Source organism: Podarcis vaucheri (assembly GCF_965113315.1).
Source record: "Podarcis vaucheri genome assembly, chromosome: 3".
NCBI lineage: Eukaryota > Metazoa > Chordata > Lepidosauria > Squamata > Lacertidae > Podarcis > Podarcis vaucheri.
In genome coordinates this window covers 27,437,642-27,455,635 of record NC_138761.1, presented here as the reverse complement: position 1 = coordinate 27,455,635, position 17,994 = coordinate 27,437,642, and the positions used below count along the sequence as shown (strand labels likewise).

The 17,994-nt window shown below is 46.6% G+C and overlaps 1 protein-coding gene across 1 annotated transcript; it reads left to right on the top strand.

Moving 5' to 3' along the window:
• The first annotated feature begins 26 nt into the window (after positions 1-26).
• Positions 27-12,776, top strand: BATF3 (basic leucine zipper ATF-like transcription factor 3). Its single transcript, XM_082218056.1, has 3 exons — positions 27-373; positions 5,092-5,196; positions 11,983-12,776. The coding sequence occupies exons 1-3, from the start codon at positions 308-310 to the stop codon at positions 12,166-12,168; spliced, it is 357 nt and encodes a 118-aa protein (XP_082074182.1). The 5' UTR covers positions 27-307; the 3' UTR covers positions 12,169-12,776.
• The last annotated feature ends 5,218 nt before the right edge of the window (positions 12,777-17,994 follow it).

The following is a 17,994-nucleotide window of genomic DNA, read 5'->3' as shown; positions in this document are numbered from 1 at the left end:
GAGCGGGCGCCTGCCTGCCTGCCTGCCTGCCTCTGCTCTCTTCCCGGCCGGGTCCTGCCCCAGGAAGGCGGCGAGCGGCCGGGGAACCACGCGCGCCTGGCGGTTGCCGGCAGCTGCCGGGATGTCCCGGGCTGGGCTTTCCACCTAGGCTGAGAGGCAAAGCAAGCCAAGCAAGCAGGCAGGCATTCGTCCGGCGCAGCGCGGCGGCGACGACGCTCCACCTCTCCGGGGCTCCCCCGATGCGCTTTGGCCGCCGCCTCCTGCTGGCTGCGCGCACAAGGAGGAGCGCCGGCGCCGCCTCGGCGGGATGTCTCAGGGCGCGCCGGCGGCGAGCGCTTTGCGAAGGAGCTCCTCTTCGGAGGGGACGCAGCAGGTAAGGCAGGGAGAGGGACCGAGGCCAGGAAAGGGGACCGGGGGGGAGGAAAAGGGTTGCGCCGAGTCGCCCTTGCGCGCTCCTTCCCAGCAGTGGCGGAGCTACATTGGGGGGGGGGGGCTTGAAGCTTGAGCTGCTATGGGGGCCCCTTCACAACCAGCAACGAGGTCTAACCAGGGTTCTCTTCTTCCATGGGGTTGCTCCACCGCAGATCACCACAATTTGCGTTTTTGGGTATCCAAAATTCATAGAATCATCAGAATCTTAAGAGTTGGGAAAGACCCCGAGGGTCATCTAGTGCAGGAATCTCAGCTGAAAGCACCCATGACAGGATGGTCATCTAACCTCTGCTTCAAAACCTCCAAGGAAGGAGAGTCCATCACCTCTCGTGGGAGTCTCTTCCACTGCCAAACAGCTCTGACTGTCAGAAAGTTTTTGCGAATGTTTAGTCGGAATGGACTTTCTCGTAACATTAAGCCATTGCCTCAAGTCCCACCCTCCAGAGAAAGCGAGCATGTTCCCTCTTCCATGTGACAACCTTTAAGATATTTGGAGGTGGCTATCATATCTCCTCTCAGTCTCCTCTTTTCCAGGCTCAACATACCCAGCTCCTCATAAGACTTAGTTTCCAGACCCTTAGCTTAGTTTCCTCTCTAGGGTCTGTTTTTTTCAAAAAAGGGAAGGGGTTATATTAGCCACAGCAGAACAGCCAGCTTACTGTGCTACTTACTCTCAAACTTCGTTGAAATGTATGCAGCAAAAAAATATCTATTTGATTTGTGCTACTAGACGCAAAAATTTTAAGCAAAGTGGACTGAAGTCACTTCTGGGGCTCCTCTGGAATTCAAGACCCTGAAGCTTGAGCTTCATTTAGTTTCATAGTAAATCTGCCCCATGCTTCTGAGGGATCAGAAATAAAACCACCGAGCAGGGCTGCAGAGGTTTGGTGCTGCTGTGCAGTCTCAAAAACCAAAATCAGATCAAATAAAAAATATATGGGGGTGGAGGAGCAGGGCAGCCAAAATGACAGAGGTGTGTGTGGAATGGTTTACTTACCAGGAAAGGCTATGGGGTTTTGTCTTTTCCTTGTTTTTATTACATATTTTGTGTTTTTAATCTTGTATTTTTGGGCTGTGAACTGCCCTGAGGTCTTCAGGCAAAGGGCAGTTTATGAATTTAATAAATAAATGAAATCTCATGGGATATGTTTTAGAAGAAATCTGTGAAGCAGGGAAGGTTTGAGGAACAGGTGTGCACAGAAATAATTCCGGGTGAAAGTTTCCTGCATGGCAGATGATGCTCACGGCCATTCCAACTCTGCAATTCTATGATTCTAAGGTCTATGACTTATAAGTTACAGGTTGCCAACTTGGATACTCTCAATCTTTATGCGACTGTGACCCCCCCACCCCACCCCACTTGCCACCACTTAAAGGAACCCTGGTGGACTGTGCCTGTCAGGGGTCTCCTATGGGACTATACATTTCAGAACAAACTTAGAACAAGCTGCTCTGTTTGTCCATTTGACACTAACAGAGCAAAGGCACGCAGCTTGAATTCCCCCATTGAACAACAGCCCTATCTTTCTGTGGCTACAAGCCATGATTGCTCTGCTCTGCCTCCACAGCTTGGAGGCAGCAGAGCTTCTCAATGCCAGTTGATGGAAACCACCAGAGGGGAGAGAGAGGGCTCTTCGCACAGGCATCTGGTTGGCCACTGTGAGAAGAGGATGCTAAGCTTAGATGGGCCTGAATTTAAATTGCGTAACAATAACTAACAGATCAGTGACTGAGAGAGTGAGAAGAAAGAAACTGACTGTTAGGTGGAAGGAGGGAATGAATCAGAGTGGATGGAAAGAGAAAGGAACAGGGAAAGGCAGAAAGGACAATCTCTTTATCCAGATAGGCCACATCCTTGTTCACCCTGAAATGCTAATTTTTAAAAGTCTCCAGAGAAGGAGACGAGAATTACCCATAGACATCAATGGGGAAATTAAACAATCTAATATAACTAGGATCAGGTACAAGCATGTCCATTTCGCCCTTCCAAAAGCAGGGAGTAGAAAACCACATTGGAGTGGAGCATCCTCAGTTAGGGTTGGCATACGGCCACAAGCAGTGTCTGTGCGGAAATCGTCAAAAATGTCCGGGAAAATCCGGACGTATGGCAGCCCATGTCAGGAGTGTCGTTTTTGCAGATTTCCCTCAGAAATACGGTAGCTCGAAAACATCCAATTTCCCTGCAATTTTGCAATTAAAAAACCAAAATAACTTTTCTGTCTAGATTTTCGCTTTTTGAAATATGGCAACCCTATTCTCGGTGGGCGTGGATTTCTGTCTATTAGGAGTGGATTTTGGGGTAGGGGGATGGCGTGGGGAGTGACTGGAACCCAGAACAAAATTGCACTTCATACTGCAAAATTTTGTTGCAGGACCCACTGTATAATTCTCTAAATCAAAACCCACCAGTGGTCATAAGCGACTCGTTGGTCATGCCTTGCCGGAAGGCAGTAGGTACTATCAGTGGCACCGTCTTGTGTGTTTTTTAAATTTTGCTTTTCAAGGAGAAGGAGTGGGGGTGGGGGGCAATGGGGGGGGAGAAGGAGTGAGTTAGATTGGAAATTCGATGCATTCTCAGTGGGGGAACTCCCGCGCACATGCAAAGTGCTTACCATCACAGAAGACAGTGGGAAGCCTCAGCAAGCAGATCATACCCCTAAGGGGAAAGCAGAGAGAAGACCCAGGTCCGCTTCAGTGATTTTGCTGGGACCTAAGCACACCAAAGCCTTCAGGGCCCATTAAGCTAGGGCTTGCTGATCAGAAGGTCGGCAGTTCGAATCAACGCGACAGGGTGAGCTCCCGTTGCTCGGTCCCTGCTCCTGCCAACCTAGCAGTTCGAAAGTACGTCAAAGTGCAAGTAGATAAATAGGTACCGCTCTGGCGGGAAGGTGAACAGCGTTTCCATGCGCTGCTCTGCTTCGCCAGAAGCGGCTTAGTCATGCTGGCCACATGACCCGGAAGCTGTACGCCAACTCCCTCGGCCAGTAAAGCGAGAGTTTACTGCCCGAGAGTTTACAACCCGAGAGTTGTCCGTGACTGGACATAATGGTCAGGGGTCCCTTTACCTTTTTTAAGCACACCAAATCTTTCCAGGGCCCATTAAGCAGAGTGAAGGGGCGTGCCATGCTTCTGAATACCAGCTGCTGGAAACCACTGGAGGGGAGAGTGCTCTTGTGGTCGGGTGGCACTTGTGGGTTTCCAACAGGTCTGTGGTTGGCCACTGTGAGAACAGGATGCTGGACTCGATGGGCCACTGGCCTGATCCAACAGGCTCCTCTTATGTTAAGCTGCAGATGCTACAGCAGCAGCCAATCTACCCTCCATTCCCATTTTTGCAAACAGCAGGTGTTTCTTTACCAGTGCACCTTTTAAAAAAAAGCAAAAAAAAAAAAAACACGCAGCAGGAAGTGCGCAAGAACAAATGTTACTGGCGCATTTCACAATGGTCAAAATGAAGAGTTGTGAATTGGAAAAGGGATTTGAATTAAGAAATAAACAAGATTCTAGTCCATCTAGCCCCCAATGCTCCAGTGATTCTTCCTTCTTTCCGTGTTCTTAGATTAGTCCTTCTTCACCTTTTTGTGTCCACCTTCCCATCTCCCTTCACTCCCAATTAATGTTTACATGTTGTAGTTGAGTGTGTGTGTATGTGCGTATGGAGGTTTTGCACAAGACTGCTCTTACACAAGCCTCTGTATTAAAATTTAAGAAATATAAAGGTTTAGTTATGTTTGGCAAACATACCCCCAGCATGCAGTAGTTGGAAGTAGGCATGTTTGGAAATGTGTCGGCAACTGCAAAGAACATCTCTTGTATGTGCCAATTTCTCCTGAAGCACAGTTTTAATTTTATTCTTAATACTGCTGTTTTGCAGAAGAGCAGTTTAAAAATAATAATAATATGATTACTCTACCTTCAGCCACAGTTGGTGGAAATAGGCATGATACATCCTTTCCTTTTGACTGATGGAAACAGAATGCCTAGGCTGTTCTCAGGCAAGGAGCAAATGAAAGTAGAGGGTGCAGCAATAGATGGCATGTTGTTGTTTAGTCGTTTAGTCGTGTCCGACTCTTCGTGACCCCATGGACCAGAGCACGCCAGGCACTTCTGTCTTCCACTGCCTCCCGCAGTTTGGTCAAACTCATGCTAATAGCTTCGAGAACACTGTCCAGCCATCTCGTCCTCTGTCACCCATTTCTCCTTGTGCCCTCCATCTTTCCCAACATCAGGGTCTTTTCCAGGGAGTCTTCTCTTCTCATGAGGTGGCCAAAGTATTGGAGCCTCAGCTTCATGATCTGTCCTTCCAGTGAGCACTCAGGGCTGATTTCCTTCAGAATGGATAGATTATCTACTCCAGCACCACACTGCAAAACTTCACTACACACAAACCCACACACCTACACAATGTGCTTCATTGCATCCACAGTCAGTGCATGTGATTTTATACTCGATACTTCTACAAACTGGATTAGCCATGGATTGGAAAAATCTTAATTAACTCGGGGGGGGGGAGGGGACCAAATTAACAGGCTGCCGGTTGGATGAATGATGTGGACGCTGCAGGGTGGGGGTGGGGAATGGAGGCACAAGGAGCTTCAAATCCACATTAAACTCCTTTGTAGGTGAACCCTAACTAAGTCATCTGATTTCGTTGGCCAGGGTCATGAAGACGATGAAAGGAAAGTACGACGGAGAGAGAAGAACAGAGTTGCGGCCCAGAGAAGCAGAAAGAAACAAACACAGAAAGCAGATAAACTCCACGAGGTGAACATTGCTGTGGATCCCTGAGGGAGGGAAGAGCAGTAATATCACTCCCGAGTGCAAATGAAGGCCCTCTTCATACTTGTTTAAGGGCTGAACAAAATGGCAGCATTTGTCAGGGCTGGGGAACCTGGCTTGTTGTTGAGCAGCAAAGGGGAGTGTGTGTTTTGTAGCGGAAAAGCAGCTGGTGGGAGGGGGTACTTAACCCTTTCTCTGCCTACTGGTACTACTGTCCTCCCACACCACACTGCTGCTTTTTCCTTGGATGCAGCAAACTTGAGCCTGGAAGAGAAGCAGCTGGGGGGAAGTGTTGTATGGAGAAGGAACAGGCAGGGGAATCACTTGCCTTGCAGTATCTGAAGGGCTGTCAAACTGAAGAGAGAGCCGATGTGTTCTCTGTTAGTTGCAAGGGTGGCACTAGAACTGATGGGTGGAAATTGCAGGGAAGCGGATTTTGGCTTCAACATTTAGGTGAGACATCCAAATGGTTACGGGTTGTTTGACAGTGGAACAGCTGGCCTTGGGAGGGGTTGGGTTCTCCTTTGCTGGTGGTAGTGTAGCAGAGGTTGTAGACAACCATCTGTCAGGGAGGCAGCAATTGCATCCTGCACTATAGATCCTGCTTTGAGCAACAGATTGGATGACCTACAAGGTTCCTTCCAGTTCTATGATTCTATGATGCTCACATGCAAACGCCTGTGGAATTAATGGTCTCCTTCTACCATTTTGCATCTGTTCATTCACTACCCTGTTAGCAGTTTGGTGATGTGGCAAACACTGCCTTGCGTGACTGGAGTGGATGACGTTTTAAAATAAATGATCATACATAAATACATCATTTTATTTGTATGCCATATTTCTAGTGTTCAAACCATTACATAATTGCAAATATAATCAAAATGGTCATAAACAATACTGTAAATGAAACACATTAAAAAGTACAGCACTAAACTGAACAACTTCCACATTAAATCACAACAAGATTGAAGAGTAAAGATACAAAAATTAATATCAGTAGCAGCAACAACCTCTCACTCTTCTCCTCACAACAAAACAATACCCTAGCCCGAGAGTCTGTTCAGCAGCCTCAGCTTTTGTAGCTGGAGTCAGTCAGGGCCCCAGCATCCCAGGCCAGGTGGGAAAAGACCTGCAAGGCAGGGAGCAGGTCTTCCACGACTCACAGCCAAGATGGTCTCTGGTCTCTTCAGCAGCTTCAGCTTCTGCAGCTGGAGTCAGTCAGTCAGTCCTGTGACCAGGCAGTCCATGATGTGATGTGCAATGTCTGTCATATGTTATCCCAGAGTGGCCAACCAGGTGCCTACGGGAACCCAGATGCAGAGCATGAGTGCAGAAACCCTCTTCTGTCTTTGTTCCCCAGCAGCTGCCATTCAGAGGCAAGCTGCCTCTCATCTTGGAGGTAGCATTTAGCCATTGCCGGTTTTCCTGAAGGATCTCAGCTTTGTTGTGTCAGAAAACCTCAGGCCCATCTATTTCTGCATTCTGTTTCTGACAGAGAGGCTAGCAGGATGCTCAGAAGGCAAGGTGCAGTGGAGCTGAACACCCCCGGTTGATTAAACAGGGCATTGGTGATCAGTGGTAGACTGCCTCTGATCACAGCTGTTCCATGCTTCACCCTTGAGGCTCCTAGGTGGTTCTTTCCTCTGCAAACACATTTTCAAGGATGCTTAAACTCGTGGTTCTCAATGCAGCCTGGGGCAGTGAATTCTGCATAATAATTACAAACCACATGAAGTACAGTTTTGACTGGCCTGCATCTTACACACCCTGCCAGGTTCAGAAGATCCTGGAGCGTGTCATGTTTTGAGTCAGAATCGGTGTGTTTTTCACTATTCACTCTCTCTGCAATGTTCATGATATTAGAAGTCTGTGCCACAGCCCTTCTTGCTGTCACATGTCTTTCAGGGCTATAAAGCCCTGATTGCCAAAGGTTTTCTCTTTGCTCTTTTCTATGTGTCTTCTATATAACAAGTAGAGCAGAAGAAGACAGGGCTCCTACACTTTAACTGGTGTACAGAAAAGGAGCTTTCAACAGGTGTAGCTTGTGCAGAAACTATTTTTTATCAGAGTCATGGCAGTTCTCCAACATAAAAACTTTTTTGCAGGCCACTTACTGGCGTGGGAGTGGCCCCTCATTTAGTAAATCTTTTGTTATTCTACAAATCAAAACACAGATTTCAGATTTTAATAACATTCCCCCTTCAGTGTTGGCATTGTTGTCAAAATAATTGCTTTGGTATGAAAATGACCCTTTATCTAGTAGCATATAAAGGGGAATAATAATAATAATAATAATAATAATAATAATAATAATAATAATGCCACCCTTCATTGTAAGATCTCAGAGCAGTTCACAGAATAAAATACAAGATAAAAACATGTAAATAATTAAACAGAGCAGCAAAACAATAACCGCCCCCCTTCTCACAGGCAACATTTAAAAGGCTGTAGGATATAAATCAGCCAAGGGCCTGGTTGAAGAGGAATGTTTTTGCCTGGGGCCTAAAAATATATAATGAAGGTGCCAGGTGAACCTCTCTGGGGAGAGAATTCCATAGACAGGGAGCCACTGCAGAAAAGGCCCCTTCTTGTGTTGCCACTAGGCCTGGGTGATACATCAGTATATTGCCCAGGACCGGTATGAGGAGCAGACTGCAATGTCCACTTCACTCAGTGATATATCGCTGGTGAAACCGCCATCGCTCCTGAGTCCCTCTGCTAGCAACTTCCTCCGGTGAGCATTACTAGCAGAGGGACTCAGGAGCAGTGGTGATTTCTCCAGCGATACATCACTGAGTGAAACCGCCATCCCACTCTGCCCTCATACTGTGCAGAGGAAGAAAACAGCTGCATCGGTGAGGCACCAATACAGCTTGCGCCTCTCTCTGCATCTTTAAACTGCTTGGCTGAAGAGTGTGTGGTTGACGCTCCCCTCAGCCGAGCAGTTAAAGGATCCCCCAGCCCAGCGCTGGCTCCTGCGCAAGTTGGAGGGGAGGACCAGGGATGGCTCTTCTGCGATTGGGGAGCCCTCCCGTGCCCCAGCTGAACCAGACAAACAAGCTGCGTTGTCCCAGCCTGCTAGGCACTGGGGTGAAACCGCCTCAGCTTCCGCAGTGAGAGCTGCGACAAATTCTCCAGGCGGCTCGCAAGCTGAGGCCAATGCAGTTTGTTTTTTCAACATCGCGGTATATCGCCAAACCATGATGTTTGACTGGTGATATACCGCAATGTTGAAAAGCTGATATCGCCCAGCCTTAGATGCTAAAAGGGCCTCAGATGATAAACGCAGAGTCCAGGAAGAGGTGGTCCTTGAGGTACTGCGGTCCTCAGCAGTTTAAGGCTGCATCAGTACTGTATTATGAAAATCACAGAGACTAGTCAATAATCTGTCCCTGATCGAAGCGGTCCCAATCTCCTTTATCAGAAAAAAATCAATCAATCAAATGTCAGGCCAAAAACATATATTCTTCATTGTTCTACAAACTTCCTGCAGACCACCTGAATGGTCTGTTGTTCAAGAGCCTCCGGCTGGGACAATGTTGCAACTTTAGAGTAGTAGTTTCTTTAGTCTCACATTCCCCTGGAGTACATTTCTGCATTCCTTTTAACTCTCCTTCCCCTTTCACTCCTGTAACTAATTACTGTAAAGCTGATTTTCTTTAGAAGAGAGGCTCAAAACTGGAATAAGAAGGGTGTTGGCCAAGACTGTGTTCAATGAGGTCATAACAACTACTGTGAGTTTTATCATTTGGTGCTTCAAAGCTTTCTTATGAGCAGTCCTGAATGCATTTTAGGAAATTAGGGGGAAGAAGCAGAGAGATTAATGTGACATTTCCGTAGAAGAGAGCAAATTATTCATCCCCTCCATGTGTGGTACGTGGCACGCTTCAAGCAGGTAATGAACTTAGTGACCATAGCATCTGTTCCGGGCAACTGCTTCTATCTACTTTTCTTTTTTAAGGTGTATTGCTATAAATTCTCCTAGCCACATTCAAATCAAGGGGGGGGGGACCAGCAACCTGCTGTACATTTGCGTTGGTGCCTAAGCCATCTCTCTTTTCCCCACCTGCACTTAAAAAATAATAATTTTAAAAGCAGCTTTGCGTCTATGTTTCATTTGACAATCACACCGATAAAGAAAGCAGATAATGTTTGATAAAGGAGCAGAGAGGATGGAAGACTACAGGAAGTGCAGATTATTAAGATTGTTTCATTTTAAAAATGGAAGCTGTGATGATCAGGAAAGGGTTTGCAAATGATGTGGGTTTTGTGGAAGCATTTGAAAGAGGAGAGTGATATGTGCAGAGCTCACCGGGGGCTTAATAAACTTTCCTGCCTCCTGATTTTCACCTGTTCTTTTTAAAAACAACAACACAAAAACTAACAGACCACAAGAGATGGATATTGGGTTGTGTTTGGTTTGATTGCAAGCCTCTCCACAGTTATGAGTGTTTCTTTATTTCCAGTTGGTTCCTCTGCTTATAACAGACATGTTTGTGTGCGTCAGTTTCTGATGGCAGCAGATCCAAGTAACTGCTAGGTTTTCAGAACATGGGAGGACAGCAATTGTTGCCTTTCCCCCGCCAGAAGCTGAAAGGGAAGGGTCATAGCTCAGTGAGAGAACATCTGCTTTTGCATACAGAAGGTCCCAGCTATCACTAGGTACTGTAGGGCATGCTCTGAACACCTGGAGTGCTGCTGTCCACCAGTGTAGGGAAAACTGAACTAGAGGAGCCAGTGGTCTGATTTGGGGTGTGTTCCCATTAGTGCACAATGAAGTTGTATTTTGCGTTGTGCGTCTGTGTTTGTTTCACATCTCTTCCCCTGGGTCTTCACATCAGCACAGCTTCATCAGTGTCAGATTCGTTTCTATTTGTGAATGCACCAGGGTCATTGACTGGGGGGGGGGGAATGTCTTCTCCCCATGCAGAGGTGTTCATACCTTGTCTAGAGGTGAAGTAGAAACATCTTAATTGGTGTGCGGCTAATTTGAGAAACAGTGCATCAAGCAGTATTATTTTATAAGAGGGGACAGGAACTCAACACTAATGTCTCATAACAAATGCAACTGATCTGTAGAAAAGACTGTACAACTTGAAAAAAGAGGCAAGGCGTGTACTTGGTTTTGTAAACCAAGAAAATCTATAAAAATAAAAATAAGAGAGGACAGGATCCATATGTGTTTTGATGGCCATAATGTGTGAATGTGAATTAAAAACCCAGCACTGGAAATGCAGTGTGTTCACAGCTATTTTCACAAGACTATTGTAATATGGACAGATTTAGAGGGGTTGTGTTTCTTGCTTGCAGAGGACAGGCCTCCGTTTGAAGGTGTCCTCTGTCTTAAAGGGCTGCTGCCTGGTCCTAGTCCAGTTTCAAGATAAGAAGGGAGAGCAGGAAGGACCTTGAAGTTGCACATCAACAGTTAGCGGCATCTAGGCCGCAGATTGTGCAGTCTCATCTACATGTATAAATTAGCACATGTACATTTTAATGCAAATCAGTGCCTTCATGCGTCTTCTCTTGCTTGGGTGGTAGATTCCCACTATATCATCATTTCTCTGTCATGGCTAATAGTTTGGGGATAGGTCTGTCTGCCATGAATGTGTCTATCCCCTCTGAGCTACCACAAAGGGCCAACGCCTCTGATATGCAAACAGTAGATTTGCATTGGTGAAGGCCGCAGTAATTGAGGGCTTCGTACACACTAATCTTGTTCATAGCACAAAAAAATGTAGTTTTTCTCAGTCGGGAATTATTAATGTTCATCCTCAACATGGTGGCTTCTATCAAGATTGATTCTAAGTCCTGCCATCTCCACAACTTTTCCTGTTAACATATATCCCAGGCAAACTAGGAAGGAAATGGTCATTGTGATTTCCCACCCTCTCATTCATTGCGATTATCGCCTACATCTGTTTTTAAATAGGTACAGTGGTACCTCGGGTTAAGAACTTTATTCGTTCCAGAGGTCCGTTCTTAACCTGAAACTGTCCTTAACCTGAGGTACCACTTTAGCTAATGGGGCCTCCCACTGCCGCTGCGCGATTTGTGTTCTCATCCTGAAGTAAAGTTCTTAACCTGAAGCACTATTTCTGGGTTAGCGGAGTCTGTAACCTGAAGCGTCTGTAACCTGAAGCGTATGTAACCCGAGGTACCACTGTACATAGCAATCCTTCCAAAATGGGCTTTATTTTCAGAACAGGTTTCTCAAGAAGCACTTTTTGTGGGGCCAAAAATATGCACTAGGTTATGTGTGGACTTTGTAGGGAAAGCAAGAACTCATTCTCCATTGGTTGCAGCATAAAATGTCATATGTGTGCAGCCAGAATCTCAGGTCTGGATCCAGATGTCGTGAAGCTTACTCTGTTGCCTCAAAGTGCAGTCATTTACATATCAAACTTGCCTTACCCCATAAATTACTGTCAGAGGCTACTTACCAGTATGCTTCTGACTGCAAGTTGTTGGAAACCATAGGAGGGGAAAGTGCTGTTGTGTTCAGATCCTGCTTACATGCTTCTCATAGGCATGTAATTGGCCACTGGGAATAGGATGCTGGACTAGACTGGCCATTGACCTGATCCAGCAGACTTTTTAAATGTTCTTAAACTAACAAAGCTGATAGCTGATACCAAGTTTGCTTTTATCTGATTTCTTCCCCTTGCCCTGTTTTTATTTACTTTGCAATGAGGAAATAGCGAAGTGGGGGGAAATGTGCCTGGCAGTGGCTGGCTGGGTTGCATGCTTAACTCATGTGATAATCCGTTTCAGGAATACGAGTGCCTTGAGCAAGAGAATAACTCCCTGAAAAAAGAAATTGGAAAGCTGACCGACGAAATGAAACACTTGAGCGAAGTCTTGAGGAACCACGAAAAAGTCTGCCCTCTGTTACACTGCTCTTTAAACTTTGGCTTGATTCCGAGACACGATGTCCTCACTGGCCCCTTGCCAAGATGAGGAGGCCACCTTCAGAGGATCTGCGAGTTCTACTGATATGAGAGAGTTTTTGAGAGACTCTTTCTTTTCCACCATGCTTCATGGACATGACAAGCACTCTTGCAACTTGCGACTGGTTTCCCACCGCGAAAGTCTAGTAAATAATCAGGATACTGTCTTGAGGATGGAAAACATGGATGGGCTGCAACCTTGTGGGAAAATCTTTGGACAAAGTGGTGTGTGTGTGCGTGCGTGCGTGTTTCCACTGTGTGCTGTTTGTCCAGCAAGGAATCTGAAATGTGGCCTTGAATGCAAATAATGTCATCACATTTATTTTTAAAGACACAACTTTCTTGTCCTCATTGTTGCTAAGAAATGTGCTGGCGATGATGAGGAAAGGGGAAGAGCCTGTTCTGGAGCTTGAAACCAAAAGGGATAGTGGGCACATCCTGGAGCCAAGGATTGCCACTTCTGCATCTCTTGCCTACCTACCTACCAGATTCTTTGTTGCCTATGTGCCTTGGGCTTCTCCTCTTCCACTCTCTGTCAAGTTCTGTGAAAATCCAAACATTGCATGTATACTTTTCGGGCTTGTTGTAGTCATACATAAATTCAGTGATACAAATGCAGCCATCTTCCCTGGTGATTGGGTAGCCCACATCCTAGGCCTTTTTTCTTCTTCTTTTTGGAGGAGGCGGGGGTTCCCAGCTTTCAGGAGAGGCCTGAGGAAAGCATGCAGAGGATGGCAGAGGGAAGAAGAGAGGAAGATTCCCCTCTCTTGAGCAGTACCCTGGGCTTTCTTGACTGCGAAGCACACCATGAATTTAAAGCACATGAGCTCCTCCAAAGATTCCTAGGAACTCTAGTTTACTGTAGCTCCGTGAGGGGCTAACTATGGCTCCTAGGATGCTCTGTGGAAAGCCACATGCTTTAAATATATGGCATGTATGTTCTTTCATTCCTTTAGAAAGTACCAAATAATGAGCCTATAGTTTGGCTACGTTGTTGAACTGTGCCTCCAGCATTGATACCCTTTTATTTCCTCCTTCTTTTGAACCCCATTCTACAGAGAACATATTGACGCCCCCCTTTTATTTGCACTGTTCTTCGTCTTCATGAGCCCCTTCTATGCCACCCCCACCCCATAAAGGGGGGGAAATATTTATCTGGATGGCGAATTTCCTGCTTTATTATGGATCAGAGCCAAAGTTTAAAGCTAATCACATTTTCAGCATGTTTGCTGAATGACTCCGAGACCTGCATGAAAATATCTGTTTCCCCTTCCTTTATGGAGGGTGAATGTGCATCACCACTCATGCCCATAGCTGGCATGTCTTTGAAAACCACAAATCCTCGCTGAGTTTCATTTCAGGGACACAGTTTCACCCTTTTCTGCCCATGTTCATAGGACTGGGAACATGCGAAGCTGTCTTGTCCCGAGATGGACCAGTGAGCCATCTAGCTCACCATCCTCTGCGCTGACCCACATGGGCGCTCCAGCGTTTCAGACACAGCCAGCCCTACCTGGAGATGCTGCAGATTCAACCTGGGACCTTCTGCAATCAAAGCAGATGTCCTACCATGGAGCCCTACCGCTTCCTCTGGGATTTCTCTGCTGTTTTCAGAGCAGGAAAAGCTGACACTGTGATCTGATGAACGTTCAAGCTCAGTGTTCATTGGAGCTTACACTCTAAAACAGAGATGGGAAACATCTCCAGAACTTTTGAGAATCCATCTTGCATCATCCCTGACCATTGGTCAGGCAGATGAAAGCTGGAGTCACAACATAAGGAGGGAGGCATCTTCCCCACCTGCCTCCTCTCTTTGGTGCCTTACATAGCTGTGGGTTAAAATAGTAGAAAGGTCATATTTGTTCACAGTGCATGGAGGGAGGCAGAACTTCTGCGAGATGACTAAAGGAAACTCAAGGACATCTGAAAACAAAGTTCTGATTTATATGGTTTTGCTTCCATTTTCAAGTCCTTGAGCCAGGGAAATATGCGTTTACCACATAGCCACATTTTTCAACGCTTACAGCAATGAGGATCTGGGATTCTCCAAAAAGGGAAGTTCATGACTTTTTCAAAGAGGACCTTTTGGTTTCTCATCACTTATGCAACAGGATTATTTTAACCCCCTTTTCTAAAGTACACTTTTGGTTCTGAAGTGAGGATACTTAAACAGCCATTCTGTACTTCTGCGAACGGCATGTCCTGACTGGATGAACTAAGAGAGAGCATTTTAAGAATGCTGCTGGTTTTCAACTCTGACAGTTACTTTCTCGACTCACCCTCCTGCATTACTGTTACTGCTGAAAAGGGAAGGGGGATGGGGGGCACTTAGGTAATATTAGATTGTGGACTGAAGCACATAGCCCCTCCCCCACCCCTGCCTCTTTAGACCTTTATGTCCCTTCCAACTCTATGGTTCTATGATCTGTATTACTTCACTTCAAAATATGACAAGTCAATCCAGAAACAGCTTGCTGGGTGGGGTGGATCTGCTATGTTAGCTTCCTGGCATGTGGACCACCATTCCTTGGGGTTGTAGAATGGCGGCGATTTCCGTTCTAACATGTATTCGTCGCAATCGGTGCTGGTTCTGTTCTGCTGCAGTTCCGTTTCCATGAAATGTGACCTCTCCGTCTGCCATTTAGCATGACTTGCGCAGCTTATGAAACTCTGAACTTACATTCATTTCAGTGCAAAGAAAACGTCAAAACAATGGCGGGGGGGGTCCCATGTCATTAATTACGTATCGTTTGCGGACTTGGCAGCAGCAGCACAACAACATGAATGGATTTCTGTTCCTGACCACAGAAGGAGAGACAAACTGTTCCTTTCTCATTTTTGCCAGAATTCTTTGACATCTTTACTGTTGCTTATTGGAAGGAAGACAGACGGGGGGGGGGGGTGTTAGTGGGGAGCAATGGCACCAGCAGAGCCAACCCAGTGTTCCTGCTTGCATGTTTGCACTGCACCAGCCTCTCTGCCACCTCACTTCTCTCCCTCCCAGTAAGCAACAACAACAACAACTCACCTGCTACAAAAGTAGCATAGCGGCTCCAGTCCACCCTATGAGATACTTTTGAGCCAAGCCTTGTGTTTTGGGGGACCCTGATGCTCATTCAGTTGAACAGGCCCCAGACCTAAGCCGGAAACATTGTCCCACCCCTTATATACCTACCCAATTGCTGTGCTGTGCCAGTGAGGCCTCCGACAGATGCCATCTGATAAAAAGGTCCATGCCTTACAATATAGGAATTGGGCCTTTAGTTGTGGTGGCACCTGCCCTTTGGAATTCCATCACCTTGAATGTTAGACAGGCGCCATCTCTGTTTCCTTGGCGGTGTCTACTAGAATCTCCCCCTCTTCCAGCAAGCCATTTAAGTAGAGATCTTTCCTGTACTGGATATGTTTTTCAGATTTTTTGTTAAATTGTTTTATCATTTGTTATTTGCTACCCTGGGAAGGGAGGAATATAAATTTAATAAATAAAATAAACAAAAAGCTGTGTTCCCGCAGCACTTCTGGGGGAAGTCAAGTGAGAAAGAAGAGGAAGGGAAGCCCGAGGGACACTCAGTCTCTGAAGGGTGCTCAATTATTTCGGAACTGTTACATCATTGGAATGGGGCCTATATAAGCATATAGTACAAAGCACGAAATGCAGGGTGTTGGCTTTCAGCTAAGAATAATGATAGCAACTTCCTGGGCTCGGGGCCAAGGCAGTACTGGTCCTCTGGTATTATAACAAGTATGGGGAACCTGTGCCCCTCCCCAGGTATTGCTGGACCACAACTCCCATCAGCCCTGACAATTGGCCACAGTGGCTGGGACGGTTAATATTGCAATTGATTACCCACCCTTCACCCTAAGGTCCCAGGGCAGGTTGAACAGCTTTTAAATCACAACCTATAAACCACAGGTAGTGTCCAGCAACATTTGGAGGGTTACAGATCCCTCATCTCTGAGCTAGACTATTCCAGAATCTCTTGCTTTTGTAGCTTTTAAAGGAGAGGAGAAGACAGTTGTGAGGGTAAACATGCCTTGTCATTGTCTGTTGATCGGTTTCAGGGGAACCATAAATGCATCTGTCTTGTCCTCCTGCTCTCATGAACATTCAGATCCCATGTGTTGACAATTGGTGGGACCTAGATTCAAATCCAAGATCACTGCTGTCAGCCAGCATAACCTACTTCACAGGGTTGTTGTGAGGGAAATGTGGGGTAGTCCTTTTAGATGCACCTGCCACTGTTCCTTGGAGGAAGGTTGCGATCCAAATGTGAGTAATAGTAAGTAAAGCATGATTTTCAAGAAATGGTACTTCAAATGTTGCATTATTACAATGTATTTTTTCAACTTTCCCTCCCACCTGGAAAACAGAGATTGTCCCCTTCTTCTTCCCAGCACACCTTGCTAAAGACTCCCCTCTCACTTCGAACCCACACCTCATCACCATGGCAACCTCTCTCTGCCCAGGCCCAGGCTCTTAGATGAGCCACGGGCCCTTTTGTCATGTTAATGCCTCTATTCCAGGTGAGTCCCTGGCTTGGAAAGAAAGTTTAGCCTGTTCTTTTCCACTGACTTCCAGTCTTCCCCTCAATAATCCAAATAATCAAAACCCTGCCATTTAATAATTTATAGGGTTTAGGGGAGGATCCCCCCCAAAAAACAATAACAATATCCATTGGCCTGATCCAGCAAGTCTCCTATGTTCCCACAGTAACCAACCAGATGCCTTTGGGAAGCTCACAGGTAGAGTCGCCCTTTCCAGCTACTGCTCTTAGGAACTGGTATTCAGTGATATAGTCACCATGACTAGTAGCCATTGATGGTCTGTATCCTCCAAGAATTTATCTTATCCCCTCTTAAAGCCAGGGCTTTTTCAGGAGGAACTCACAGGAACTCAGTTCTGGCACCTCTCAGGTGGGCACCATTACCATTCCAAGAGGGAGGTGTTCATTCCCTCAATAGCACTGCTTAAAGCCACCCAGTTTGGTGGCAAACATCCACATACTGCAGTAAGCAAATTTAGCTATGCTGTCCTTAACATGTACCTCATATATCTCAATGTCCAAGGGAGAGGTTGTACGATGTGAACACTCCCTCAAAGCCAGAATGGCAAGCAAGCAAAGTAAACTGAAGTCACCTCACTTCACTTGAGTAGGGAGCGGTTGTGTGTTCCCACTTCAGCTGCCTGGTTAGAATAGAAGGCCAGTGGACACACAGCCCTTCCTGGGATTTCCTCTTGTTTGATGAACTAGATATGGCACCATCAACAGGATGTGAACCAGGACGGGGAACCTTTTTTTAGGCTGAGGGCTTCCTTCCCTTCTGGGTAGCCTCCCAGGCGCCACCTGCCAATGCAGGTCAGGACCAGAAGCAAAAGTGGGCGGAGCAATGGGTGTAGATTTTAACTGGAAAGTAGGCTAGTGTCCTCATGCACTCACACAGACCCCTGTATCCTTGCAGGAGAGCAAGAAGAATGATCAGAGTTCAGGGATACATTGCAGCCAGACATAAACACTCAAGGAGGGACCAAACCAGGGCTGGCAAGCTGTGTGCCCTGGCAGTGGCGTAGCGTGGGTTGTCAGCACCTGGGGCAAGGCAAGTAATTTGCGCCCCCTAACCCGTGTATTTGCGCCCCCTAACCCTAACCCCCAGATGTTGCGCCTGGTGCGGCTGGCCTCCCTGTACCCCCCACGCTACGCCACTGTGCCCTGGGGAGCATCCCAAGGGCCAGGCAGAGAAACTTGGAGGGCTGCATTTGGCCCCCAGGCCTGAGGTTCTCCATTGTATATGTTTTAACACACGGTTAAAAACATATGCCCCCTACAGCCTGCCAATT